This window comes from Ctenocephalides felis, unplaced genomic scaffold, assembly GCF_003426905.1.
Source record: "Ctenocephalides felis isolate EL2017-DRISC unplaced genomic scaffold, ASM342690v1 CF-g0.4_SCAFFOLD_02051, whole genome shotgun sequence".
In the NCBI taxonomy this organism is placed as follows: Eukaryota; Metazoa; Arthropoda; class Insecta; order Siphonaptera; family Pulicidae; genus Ctenocephalides; species Ctenocephalides felis.
The window spans coordinates 1-14,103 of NW_020538205.1; the positions used below are offsets into that span (position 1 = coordinate 1).

General features: G+C 29.5%; 1 protein-coding gene across 1 annotated transcript; it reads left to right on the top strand.

The window, feature by feature from the left end:
- Positions 1 to 910: 910 nt before the first annotated feature.
- LOC113380300 (sn1-specific diacylglycerol lipase alpha-like) lies at positions 911 to 13,271 on the top strand (the record flags this gene model as incomplete). The annotated part of the gene is made up of 11 exons (XM_026619642.1): positions 911 to 1,014; positions 2,105 to 2,219; positions 2,657 to 2,773; positions 2,874 to 2,952; positions 4,280 to 4,381; positions 4,701 to 4,821; positions 5,152 to 5,225; positions 8,040 to 8,221; positions 11,059 to 11,132; positions 11,214 to 11,267; positions 13,056 to 13,271. Coding segments are annotated over 11 exons (1,179 nt in total), but the record flags the coding sequence as incomplete, so codon positions are not given.
- Between the last annotated feature and the right edge of the window lie 832 nt (positions 13,272 to 14,103).

Below are 14,103 nucleotides of genomic sequence, written 5' to 3' on the forward strand. Positions count from 1 at the left end.
AAATATGGTTCTAATTTAATATTCAAGTCAGTATGAAATAAAAATGGGAAATATCTCTCACACTATTTTTTCTTATATTAAGTTAAAGTTTAACTCCGTTCACGGACCTGCCCTAGGGCAGTAACACCATATTTCTTATTATTATTATGAGTGCTCTTCCAATTGTATATATACACATTATGGTGGTCTTTAATATGTATATTTTTGAATTTCTTTGCACCCAAGGGCTCAAATGCTTCCAAAATGTTGAAAAAAAATTCTCTGAAAGTTTTAGCTCATAATATTAATTCTAACGTAGTCCGCACTACAACCAAAATTTCTTATGGCAATAACATGGGTAAAATTCCATTTGTTTTCTAACTTAGCGACAAGTGAATCAAATTTTTAAGATTAAGAATAACATTGTATTTGCTCATTTTAATCATAAATAAAATTTATACAAAAAAACTGATACATTTTATAAAAAAAGTATTTGAACCAAGAAACTTTGGTTGAAGTGCGGACCATCTTAGAATTAATATTAAAAGCTAAAACTTTCAGAGAATATTCTTTTATTAATTTGGAAGCATTTGAGCCCTTGGGAGCAAGTAAATTCGAATATATCCATATTGAAGACCACCCTAATATACATATATCTTACACGCTCTATTGTCTTGTCGTGTACATCGCTTTTTTTGCTCTAAATATATAGATCTTTCTCAATCTCTAATTATATTAGCAAGTTTATTATAACTATGATATACGGTTCTTTTAAATTGATCAATGCGTCGTCTCTAATTTAGCATCTTTGCACTTGGCGTTTGATTTTATTCACATAAATGTTCACAGAAAAAGAGTAAGTAATGTATTTTTTTTCGCTAGCTCTAGTACTATTAAGATGTTTTATTCCATTTTTTTTTTTTATTTTTAGGAAGTGATACACTATATGCACTTCGCCCAGGGCGCCTACGGCTGGCCAATGTTCCTTATGACCAACTCCGTCACCGGCCTTTGTCAACTGTGCTCGGCCATGAGGTAAATAATAGGTTGTCAAATATCTCCCTTCCGCCTTTTTGTATTATAAACCAAGAGCAAAAAAGCGGAAGGCAGATATTTGACAACCTAATATATAAAGTAGTCGAAAGTGGCATTTAGCCTTAAGACAAGTTGCGTGAATTTTCCTAAATGTGTACTAATTGACTTCATTTGTCAGTAGAGTTCATTTTCTTTTAACACCATACTAACAATTTACATTTTGCTCGTCAGTAGAGTCCTTTTCTGTATTCGGAAAAGCGTCATTTCCTGTATTGTCATGGCAACGCTCTCTTATGCTTTGTCTTGGTACTGAAAATTGTGAAAATGTCTATCTACTTGCCGCCGATCAGGCGCATTTTACATATTAGGTTGTCAAATATCTCCCTTCCGCTTTTTTGCTCTTGGTTTATAATACAAAAAGGCGGAAGGGAGATATTTGACAACCTTATATAAGCAATAAAGGAAGAATCTTTGAAGATTATGTTATCATAACATATTCTTTCTTGCTTTGTTTATATGTAAAATACGCAGTGGCGGATCCAGGGGGTGGGTCACGGGGGTCATGACCCCCCCTGAGATCGTCTTAAAACTTAGAATACTAATTCAGCAATAAAATTACTTCATAATAATTATATTTATATATTTTGCTACTAAACACATTTTATAACTTCAATATGTAACTTATTATAGACAAACGACGGAGTCAAAGACTCTTAAAATTTAAGGATAATTTAATTATGTGAACCCCCCTTGGCGCCAAAGCTGGATCCGCCACTGAAAATACGCCTGATCGCACGGTAAATAGATGGACATCTTCACAATTAAACGCTAGTCTTATCAAGATACATCGAATGGCTTTTAAATTTAAGAAATCGCTCCAGCCGTTTTTAAGAAAACGTCGATTTACGATAAAAAATCTATCCACATACATACGCACATACTTTAGTTCCAATTGTTGGTCTTGAAACGTTGAGGAGAAAAACATAAAATTAGTGAGTCGGATTTTTTGGTGAAAATATGAATTTCTCTTTCGGGATTACTTAACTAATGGTTAATTGATTGATTAGTTGGTTAATTGAATTTTTTCTAGGTGTTCGTGTATGCCCTGCGCCTCCAGAGACTCGAAAAGCAACGCCAATATTATTAAAGACAATTGCTGCGAATGCAATTATGCAGCTCTCAAGAGGATGTTGACCCACGGAGAGGTGAGAAACGTAACATTTACGAAACACTGACGAAACAAATGTTACTCAGTTTATTCCAGTCAATGACAAATTTTTGAATTCGTCGCGATTTTTCTGAAAATACACTAATTTCCCAGCAAACAGCAGACTAGACCAAAGTCGGTCGATTAATAAAAAGTGCATGTAGTTTTTATAGAAATCTTGAGATTTATCATTCCTAAACCAACTAAAAATGTTTGTTTAATAAAAAAAAATAATAATAAACTGTTATAAAAAATCCTTAACTGATATGTCTTTTGAATAATTTTTTTTAGAAATGTTGTAAAATATTATATTATTTCTCAAAGTGAAATGGAAGATGGACGATTAGAGTTTAATTATTAAACAATGATAATAGAACTATAAATTTGTATTATGAATATATATTATGGTGTGAATAATACATTATTATTTTTCAGATTGAAGTGGTTTATGCGACGTATCATGTCGATGTAGGTGAGACTCCGTTTTTCATAGCAGTCGATTACACAAAGAGAAAAATCGTTATTAGTATTCGAGGAACACTCAGCATGAAGGTAATTTATAAATAAATATATATAAATATATATATATATATATATATATATATATATATGTATATATATACAATAATTTATATATATATATATATGGCAGGATATTATTACGGATCTGAATGCTGAAGGTGAACCTTTGCCTTTGAATCCTCCAAAAGAAGATTGGCTTGGTCACAAAGGTAAAAATTCCATTTATTTGCTATTATTAAATTAAAATTGCTAAGTTATTAAAATAGTAATTAATCAAATCTACATAATGCGAAAAATCCGATTTGTCAGTAGAATCCCCTTTTTAATGCCTATGACTTTTTAATATAACATTTTACCAATTTATTATTTATTCTGAAGGTTTATATTGGGTTTACTTGTCAGTAGAGTCTTTATTTTATTTTAAATATCTAAGATTCAGTTTGCTTTTAAGTCATTTCAACGTTCACGTATATTTAACTTCCTTGTCAGTAGAGTCCCTTTTTCCATTTCAAAGTACAGCAAATAGCTTGTCAGTAGACTTCTAAAGCCCTTCCAAAGATTTTTTTTCTTTTCTAAGATCCAGATTTAGTTAGCTTGTCAGTAGAGTTTCACTCTTCATTTCAATGATTTAACTCTATTTTGCTCGTCAGTAGAGTCCCTTTTTAAATTTTTCAATTTGTTCATGGGCAGAGTTCCTTTTTTATTTTTTTTGTTTGTTCAACAGTAGAGTCCCTTTTTGATAGTTTTGATTTTGATTATTAGTGAAGTCTTTTTTATATTATTTTAATTTGCTCGTTAGTAGAGTACTTTTGATCTTTTATTAATGGCAGTCTGCTTGTCAGTAGATTCCTTTTTTAATTTCCATCTAGTTATTTTTCTTTGCTCATCAACAGAGTTCTCTTATGTCGAAAATATATAAAGACGTTGTTCGTCAGTAGAGTTCTTTTCTAAATTTTATATCTAGATATTTTATACTGCTCGTCAGTTGATCTCTTTCTAGTTTTCTATCTAGATATTGTATTTTGCTCTTCAGTAAAGTCCTTTTATTTCAATTTGCTCCTCAGTAGTCTTTTTCTCGCGTTATACTTTCAGATTTTATTTTTCTCGTCAGTAGATTCCTTTTCTGATTTTCTATATAAGTATCTTATTTTGCTCGTCAGTAGTCTTTTTTTACATAATACATAAGTCGCTTGTCAGTAGTCGTTTTCTAATTTTCTATCTAGATATTTAATTTGCTCGTCAGTAGAGTCCCCTCTTTCATTTTTTCGACATTTTTGATTGATATTCGGACTCGTCAGTAAAGTCCATTTTGTAATTTTCAATTTCTAACATATGTCTAATTATATTTCGGCAAATAAAAAAATACTGAAGAAATAAAAAATAAAAATTCGATCAGAATATGCGTCCAGTCGTCAATAAAGAAGTTTTACTTAAAAAAATAAATAAACAAAGTTAAAGGAAAGCATTCTAATTTTTTCCCAGGAATTGATCTAGATCAAAGAGCTTTAGGAAAAATAATTGAATATTAAATTTTAGGTATGGTGCAAGCAGCTCAGTACATATTAAACGAGTTGGAACAGGATCAACTTTTGGAAAAGGCTTTCGAATTGAATCCGGCTCGGGGGACCAGAGATTTTGGTAAATCAACATTTTACATATAACTACATCAACAATTTTAATATTATACTCTATCGAGTAAATGAAATTAATTATTATCATACTGTGTCAATCACATTTTCAATATTGTAATCTCTCGAGTGAAGAAAATAAATATAAACCACACTTTGATAATCCCTTATTTAATTTGATTTTATTGATTACGGCTTGCTTATGAATAAATAAATAAATAAATAAATAAATTTAGTGAAAAAAATTAATAAACATTATATTTTGATGATAACACTTACAATAATGTACTCCATTGAGTGATCACTATATAAGATTTTCTGTTTTTTAGGTCTGGTTATAGTAGGTCATAGTCTGGGAGCTGGCACGGCTGCAATTCTAGCAATTCTGATGCAAGAAAAGTACGAGCACCTGATTTGCTACAGTTATAGTCCTCCCGGAGGATTACTGAGGTAAGAATAGAACAATTGTACAACGATACAATAGAAATTATGAGATATCTATATTTGTCATCAATTAGAGCTTTACGATGTATGAATAAAAGCTTTTTATAGCAAATGGATAATGAATACGAGAGATAAACTAACATTGAACTAAGTTTTAGCATAATAAATTTTTATTTATGGAGAATGTTAGAGAAATATATTATAAATATATATGTGGATCCGATGAGTCAAATATTTTATATTTGACCTGCAACTTTGTAATAATAAATATTTCTTTAATATAAAATAGTTATTCATTCATAAAATGAGTTTTAAAATGTTTTTTTAATTTTTTAGTATGCCAGCTGTGGAACACAGTAAGAAGTTTGTAACATCTGTCGTTGTTGGCAAAGATGTCGTTCCTCGAATAGGTAAGTTTTGTCAAAGAACCAGAAAATAAAGAACAATATTGATTGTACGACATGTAGTAATTAGTTTTCATCTGGTCATTACCTATTATTATTACTCGATTAGTTATTTAAAAAGTCTTCTAATTTGTTATTCTATTTTGTTCGATTTAAAAAGTATTTTAATTTTTACTATATAGTGCTAGAACGATTTGTATTTTATTTTATAAAATCTTTGTTGAGAACTGAACCATTCGAGAAATTAAACAAGTTTTAGAGTAGCCAAAACAGTTTCTGGTTCACAAACGAGAAAAGGGACTCTACTGACGAGCAAACTGAAAAAAGGGACTCTACTGACAGAGCAAAAATAAACAAGGGACTTTACTGACGAGCAAAGTGAAATAAAAATAATGAGATTTTTATGTTTCTCATTTAATTTGCTTTGCTCGTCAGTAGAGTCCATTTTCCCAAAATTATATCCTAATCTTTCATTCCTGCTCTTTCTTTTGTCACTTTTTTTAAATTGATTTGTCTGTAGAGTTCTTTTTATTACTTTTTTCTTTAATTTGCTCATAAGTAGAGTTTTTTTTTTAATTCAGTTTGCTCGTCAGTAGAGTTCTTTTCTGATTGAAATATGAATTGTAGTTTGCTTGTCATAAAATATTAAAAGACAAATTTAATTTTGCTCGTCAGTAGAGTCCCTGTTTCAATTTAAATCTAAATTCAGTTTGCTCGTCAGTAGAGTCGTTTTTTAGGTTAAATATGAATTTAGTTGGCTCGTCAATAGAGTCCTTTTTGTAAAGCGAATATAAATTTGGTTTGCTCGTCAGTAGAGTTCCTTATTTTATTAGTTTTTGTGCGAGTGTATAAATATATAGATATGTTCATAAAGAGACATTACTGACGACCAAACTGAAATAAAAGTAAAAAAGGACTCTACTGAGGAGTAAATTAAAATAAAAATAAAAAAGGGACTCTACTGACGAGCAAATTAAAATGAAATTGAAAAATAGGCTCTTCTGATGAGCAAACCCAAATAAAATTAATTGAATCTTTATGTTTCCCTTTTTATTTGATTCCCTTAAAAGTAGATCCCTTTTTACTTTTATTACGATTTGCTCGTCAGTAGACTCCTTTTTTTAATTTTATTTCGGTTTAGTCATCAGTAAAGTTTCCGTTTTTCAAAATAATATTTTAATTTTTTTATTCCTAGTAAATTTACTCTTTCTTTGATCACTTTTTATCATTTTTTGTAATTTTCTCGTCAGTAGAGTTCCTTTTTTTAAATTCGGAGAGAAAAAATGTAACTCTACTGACGGGCAAGAAGCTGCAATCTTATTATTTTTATTTACTGGTCAGTAGAGTCCCTTCTCCGCTTTTATTTATGAAACAACAATTTTGTTCTGTATAATTTTTTTATAAAGAAATAATATAATAAATCTAACCGGAGGAGTTCTAGTAAATTGAAATATTTGATTCAAATTCAGGGAACAAAAATGACCTAACCTTCATTGACAACTGTCAGATTCCATCACCAAAATCAACTATTTTTTTTCCTCATAATTAATTAATAATAATAAATAATTGATTTTAAATATAAATATACTCACAAGAACGTGTTTCTTACATATATTGAGTTATGGTTCTCTTTTAAATAAATAAATAAAACTTGTCTTCTTGTGCACAACGCGAGCAAAATACTTTCACAATACACAATTGTAAAATACTTTTCATAACTATATAAACATACACATTTTATTCATGTTTTACGTATTTATCACTAATAAATAATATTAAATCATTATCGATTTGGAAAAACATTATTATTACATTTTAAAATACATTTTTTTCAAACTATTTCTTAACTGTCAAACACCGAACAACCGCCATATTTCTTTCATAAACTCGCGTGAAGTTGGTGTTCGGTGTGAAGTTAACCACTAACGCATATGTCAAAAAATCATTAAATAAATTTGAATTCAAAACAATCTAATTCACTTATGAATTATGATTAAACATATAATTGAGTCGCTCAGTGCACACATCGATTAACTCCATAAAGCAAAAAGTTGAGAAACGCGATGATTTAATGTATATTGTTATTTAAAATGATAATATGAATTCAAATATAAATGTAGAAGCGTTGATGCACGGCCAGAACAGACACAGTGTTACTGAAACGATTTACATTATACAGAGTATGGAGTTAATCGAAATGGCTTCTGAAATAAATTACTTATTATTCAATGGCCAAAAAAAATGCCATTTAACGGTGCTAATCTTTATTATTCCGGAAAGTTATTATAAATAGTAAAAGTTATGATTATACCAAGTTCTTTCCCACTAATATCTCAGTTTTTTCAAAAAGTGGAGTTAGTCGATGTGTGCACTGAGCGGCTCATTTATCGATTTGAAAAACATTTTAAAACGCATTTTTCTACCAACGATTTCTTAACTGTCAAACACCGAACAACCGCCATATTTCATAAACTCGCGTGAAGTTGGTGTTCGGTGTGAAGTTAACCACTAACGCTTATGTCAAAAAAGCGTTAAATAAATTTAAATTTAAAAAATCTAATTTATTTATGAATTATGATTAAACATATAATTATCGATTTGAAAAACATTTTAAAATACATTTTTCTGCCAACGAATTCTGCCAGCCAATTCAAAATCTGAACAGCCGCCATATTTCTTTTTTCGAAGTTGGTGTTCGGTGTGAAGTTAACCACAACGCTTATGTCAAATTCGATAAATAAATTTAAATTCAAACAATCTAATTCATTTATAAATTATGATTAAACATACTTAACTATTAACCTATTTCTTTTCTATTAGGTCTGCACCAAATGGAGGCCCTAAGAGCCGACCTTATAAACGCTATTAAAAGATCCGTCGATCCGAAATGGAAAACGATAGCGTGTGCCACGATGTGCTGCTGCTGCACCTCGTGCGCCCCTCAGCCGACGAGCGTCAGCAGGATGAGGTCGGACGATAATACGATCGATGATTATAAATTAGTAAGTAGATATATATTAATAATATTTATTAGAATATTGAGAATTAAGAGGCCCAAATTTTGTAAAAAAATAGAAATGTTATGGTAGTTGCAAGCAAACTTCGGTGCGCATAAAACCTAACCTCCAAAAGGAACAAATGTGGAATAACAATTTTATCATAGTGCTTATTTTATTTATTTAACTTATTTTTTCTATCACTTTGTTAACGCATGGGTCAATTATCAGGGGATAAAATAGAAATGTTATATTACGGTTACTGACGAGCAAAGTACATATCTAGATTATTTTCAAAATCTCTTTAATAGTGTAGATAAAAAATGAAAAAAAGGAACTATACTGACGAGTAAATTACATATTTGAGTTATTTTGTTCTCGAAAATAATATTTTACTAATTTATTTATCAATCTAGAGAAAAAATTAAAAGGAACTCTACTGAAAGTAAAAATGTATAAAGGAAAGGAAAAAAGGACTCTACTGACAAGCAAAAAAATGAAAAAGGAACTCTCTTTAATAATGTAGATAAAAAATTAAAAAGGGACTCTACTGACGAGTAGAGTAAAAATCTAGAAAGGAAAGGAAAAAAGGACTCACTGACGACCAAAACAAAACTATAAAAGGAACTCTACTGACGAGCAAATTTAAATATATTGAATAATTTGTTGTCGAAAATAATATTTTAAAATCTAGATAAAAACTGAAAAAGGGACTCTACTGACGAGCAAATTAATCTATAAAATCTAAAAATTTACAAAGGCAATAAAAAAGGACTCTACCGACGAGCAAAAAAATGATAACGGAACTCTACTGACGAGCAAAGTATATATCTAGGTTATTTTCTTGTCAAAAATAATATTTTACAATTTGTTCCAAATTTGTTCGTCAGTAGATTTCTTTTTAATAAGAAAAACAATTCAAACAAACAAGAAAATTTGTGAGGTAAAGCCTGAGAAGCTTGTTAAACACATCTTTTCTAGTCGAGAGTGAATTTATTTCGAAAAAAATAGAAATATCATATTACGGGTCTATATATAGATTATATATATAGATAGATTATAATCATATGAGTTCGTAGTCACAAACTGTCCGAAAGCTATGTCTTTGCTGTTTGACACACAAAACCTAACCTCCAAAAGGTAAAAACGTCAGAATATTACTTTAGTTAGACTTCACAAATATGTATTATCAAAGTGACATCAGATAGTTGCACTATTAAATAGATAAAATTGTTATTTGTTATTTGTGCGTTTTGTAGGTTAGATTTTATGTGTCAAACAGCAAAAATTTAGCTTTTGGACAGTTTGTGTCTATGAACTCATACGATTATAGGCCCGCAATATGATATTTCTATTTTATCCAAGATAAATTCACTCTCAATTTGAAAAGATGTGTTTAACGAGCTTCTTAGACTTTACTTCAAGAATTTTCTTATAAAAAAAGAACTCTACTGACGAACAAATTTGGAAAAAATTGTAAAATATTATTTTAGAGAACAAAATAACCTAGATATCAAATATGCTCGTCAGTAGAGTTCCTTTTTTAGTTTTTTGCTCGTCAGTAGAGTCCTTTTTTCATTGCCTTTGTAAATTTTTAAATTTTATAGATTACTTTGCTCGTCAGTAGAGTCCTTTTTTCAGTTTTTATCTATCTTTAAAATATTATTTTCGACAACAAATTATTCAATATATTTGAATTTGCTTGTCAGTAGAGTTCCTTTTTTATTTTTTTTGCTTGTCAGTAGAGTCCTTTTTTCCTTTCCTTTATACATTTTTACTTTCAGTAGAGTTCCTTTTAATTTTTTTTCTAGATTGATAAATAAATTAGTAAAATATTATTTTCGAGAACAAAATAACTCAAATATGTAATTTGCTCGTCAGTAGAGTTCCTTCATTTTTTTCGCTCGCCAGTAGAGTCCTTTTTTATCTAGATTTTGTTCGTCACCAAAGTCCACTTTTATAATTATCTATATAGATCATTTTTCAATTTGCTCGTCAGTAGAGTTCACTTTTATGAATTTTTATTTAGATGTTTAATTTGCTCGTCAGTAGAGTCATTTTCCTCTGTCTTATTTTCAAATATTTAATTTGCTCAAAGTTTCTTTTTAATTCCTTAGTCTGTACTGGCAATTAATTTAGAAAAAAAAATATATAAAAAAAGGATTCTACTGACAAACAACGTATGGGAAAAATTTTAAAAAGAACTCTACTGTCGAACAAATTCTGTGAGAAAATATTCAAATGTTATAAATTTAACAAAAAAAAACTCTACTGTCGAGCAAACTGAAATAAAAGAAAAAAAGGAACTCTACTGACGAGCAAATTCAAGATAAATTTAAAATATTACTTCAGACAATAAAAGGACTCTACTGACAAACAAATTAAAAAAAGCTTTTTGATATTAGATTAGATAACAAAAAAACCTTACTGACAAGCAAATTACATATAGATAGAAAATTAGAACAAGACTCTACCGACGAGCAACCTAAATATGTAGATAGATAATTAGATAAGGACTCTACTGACGAGAGAATTATTATCTAGACAAATTAAATATCTACATAAAACTGAAAAAAGGGCTCTACTGACAAACAAATTAAATATCTAGATAGAATATGAGAACAGGAGTCGCTAATGGGGGCGTGCAAAGAGCAGTATAAGAAGGAATTCTACTGACTAGTAAATAAGATGATAAAAAGAGGAGTTGCCTTGTGAAAAATACAAATAGTACTGTATTATAATTTTTAATATATAAAATAAAATTCTTTGCATTCTTATTTTAGGAAACTGTTATTTATGCACTAATTAATTTTATAATTTAATTAATGTTTCTTTGTTTTTAGGAAAAAGTATCTGCCAGGTGTAACTCGGCACATCCAAATGACTCTTCCATAGCTTTAACTCTACATAGGCCATTGTAAGTATTCATATAAATAAATAAATATATATATATATATATATATATATACATACTTATAATAATTTATTTATATTCTAGATATCCTCCTGGAAAAATAATCCACATCGTTAGAAACCATTCAGGAGTCATCGAGTAAGTATTCGAACCAAAATTCTTATCCCACTTCTGCTTTAATAAATATTTTTAACTCTCATCCCACTTCTTCAATAATGAATATTTTATTATTATATATCTCCTAACCCTATACATATAATTTGCTTGTCAGTAGAGTCCTTTTTTAGATGACCAGATCGATTATTGTTTATTTATTTGTTCATCAGTAGAGTCATTTTTTGATATCCTAGATCAAAATCAAGTTTGCTCGTTAGTAGAGTCAGTAGAACTCTTTTTAAAATTAAATTTGCTTGTCAGTAGAGTCCCTTTTCATTCATACAGACTATAATTAAGCTTGCTTGTCAGTAGAGTTCACATATTTATACTTCTAAATCGACATTTCAATTTTATCATCAGTAGAGTTTTTTTTCTAGTATTTAGATTAACATTAATACGTTTGCTCGTCAGTAGAGTCCTTTTTTGTCTCTTGAAGATGAATATATAATTTGGTAAATCAGTGGTGTCCCATTTAAATCTTTTAGCATCTAGATCAAAATCGAGTTTGCTCGTCAGTAGAGTTCTTTTTCAAAATTATATTTGTTCGCCAGTAGAGTCTTCTCCTCGCATCTTTTACATTAAAATCAAGTTTGGTCGTCAGTAGAGTTTTTTACTTTACAATCTGCTATTTTTCTAAACAATTTGCTTGTCAGTAGAGTCCTTTTCTTGTTTTCCATCCAAATACTAAATTTGCTCATCAGTAGAGTCCTTTTATTATCTTCCATCCAAATACCAAATTTGCTCGTCAGTAGAGTCCTTTTCTTGTTTTCCATCCAAATACCAAATTTGCTCATCAGTAGAGCCCTTTTATTATCTTCCATCCAAATACCAAATTTGCTCATCAGTAGAGTCCTTTTCTTGTTTTCCATCCAAATATCAAATTTGCTTGTCAGTAGAGTCCTTTTGTCATCTTTTACCTAAATGTCAAATTTGCTTGTCAGTAGAGTCCTTTTCTCATTTTTCACTTACATTTTGAAACTTAATTTGCTCGCCAGTACACTACTGACGAGCAAATTAATAGAAAAAATATATAAGGGACTCTACTGACGAGCAAATTTAATAAAATTTATGCTCTACTGATAAAAAAATAATACAAAAGAACTCTACTGACGAGCAAATCTAGAAAAATGTCATAAAAGAACTCTACTGAAGAACAAGTTTGAAAAAAAAGTTGAACTCTATTGACAAAAAAAATCAGAAAAAGTGTAAAAAGAACTCTACTGACTAACGGATTTAAAAAAAAAATTAAAAGGACTCTACTGACGGGCAAATTAGACAAAAACTTAAAACTACTGAAGAGCAAATTTGAGAAAATGTCATAAAAGGACTCTACTGACGAGCAAATATGAAACAGATGATAACAAATAATAATAAAATTAAATTAATTGAGAAAATATTAAAAAGGGACTCTACTGACGCGCAAATCTAAAACAAGTGAGAAAAAGAACTCTACTTACTAACAAATTAATTTAAATAAATAAAGTAAAAGGAACTCTACTGACGAACAAATTCCGAAAAGAGTACAAAATGTTATGTTAGAAAAATTGAATTTTGTGCCAAACTTTTGGTAATATAATAAAAAGAGACTCTACTGACGACTCTACTTATACTATCATGTCCAAAAATCTTTAAAAAAAACTTAAAAAATATCAATAGACGACCCCTTTAATGAACCTTTACAATTCTTATCCCACTTCTGCTTTAATAAATGTCTTTCTATTCTCATCCCACTTCTGTTTCATCAAATAACTTTTAAATCTGTTTCTTTAGTACCACAAGAAGTGCTTCCAGTTCGTCTCGAGAAAAGACATTCCGTGCAGTCTGGTGTGACAATGCAGACTTCGATGAGGTCCTGATATCACCCGTAATGGTGCAGGACCATATGCCCGATCAGGTCCTGCTGGCACTCAACAAGGTGATTTTGTAGTAGTCGAAAGAAATTTGAAAGACTGAGATACATTCTTGAGATAAAAGACAGAAATTAAATAAGCCCCAAGAAATTAAATAAGCCTTCGATAAGGGTAGTCGAATGAATACTTGCATTCGATGTACTTTTAAAAGACAACATTTAATTTTATACGAAGACTTGAGTAATTAATATGAACTTGTAATTAATATGAAGTCTTAATACAAAGTGGAACACCTTCTCGATACAAAAATGTTTTGGTTTCCATTAATTGAAAGGTTACTCAAGTTATATTGCAAATTTCTTGTTATCAATATATATTTTACTAAGCCGATTATTTTATACCGGTGGACTTTTTATTATATCTCAGGAATGTAATTTAAAGTACATTTAGTCGTATGGCTGTAAAATAGTTGTCTAATTTAGTTGAGCTTATTTGTGTCATAGATATTTGAGGTTATGTTTCAAGTCAATATTAGTTTTTATGCTAAATTTAGCGCTTATGTAATATATTTTGCTTGTAATGTGCCAAAAATGTCTAGTTATGCTTAATTTAGCTAATATATGTATATATAGTGTAAAATATGCATAAGTATAACTAATTGATAATTTACAAAAGACTTACCTAAATTTTTTCTGAACTGTCAAATTTTGTCCAACGATTACACAATTTAGTAATAGCACAAAACTAAGCACTACACAAGATTAAAACTTATTTAAAACACTTATTTAAGGTATCTAAACGTTGTTTTAAAACTAGTAAAAATGAATAAATGCAAATAAAATCGTTTTTAACCTTTGCAACGCAACTGTCAAACAAACGAAAGCAGCCATTTTGTGTCCTTTAAAGCATCCTGCGTCCTGATTGGTGGAAACACAGGGTTGCCTAATGGCGCGCATTACGACAAGTTT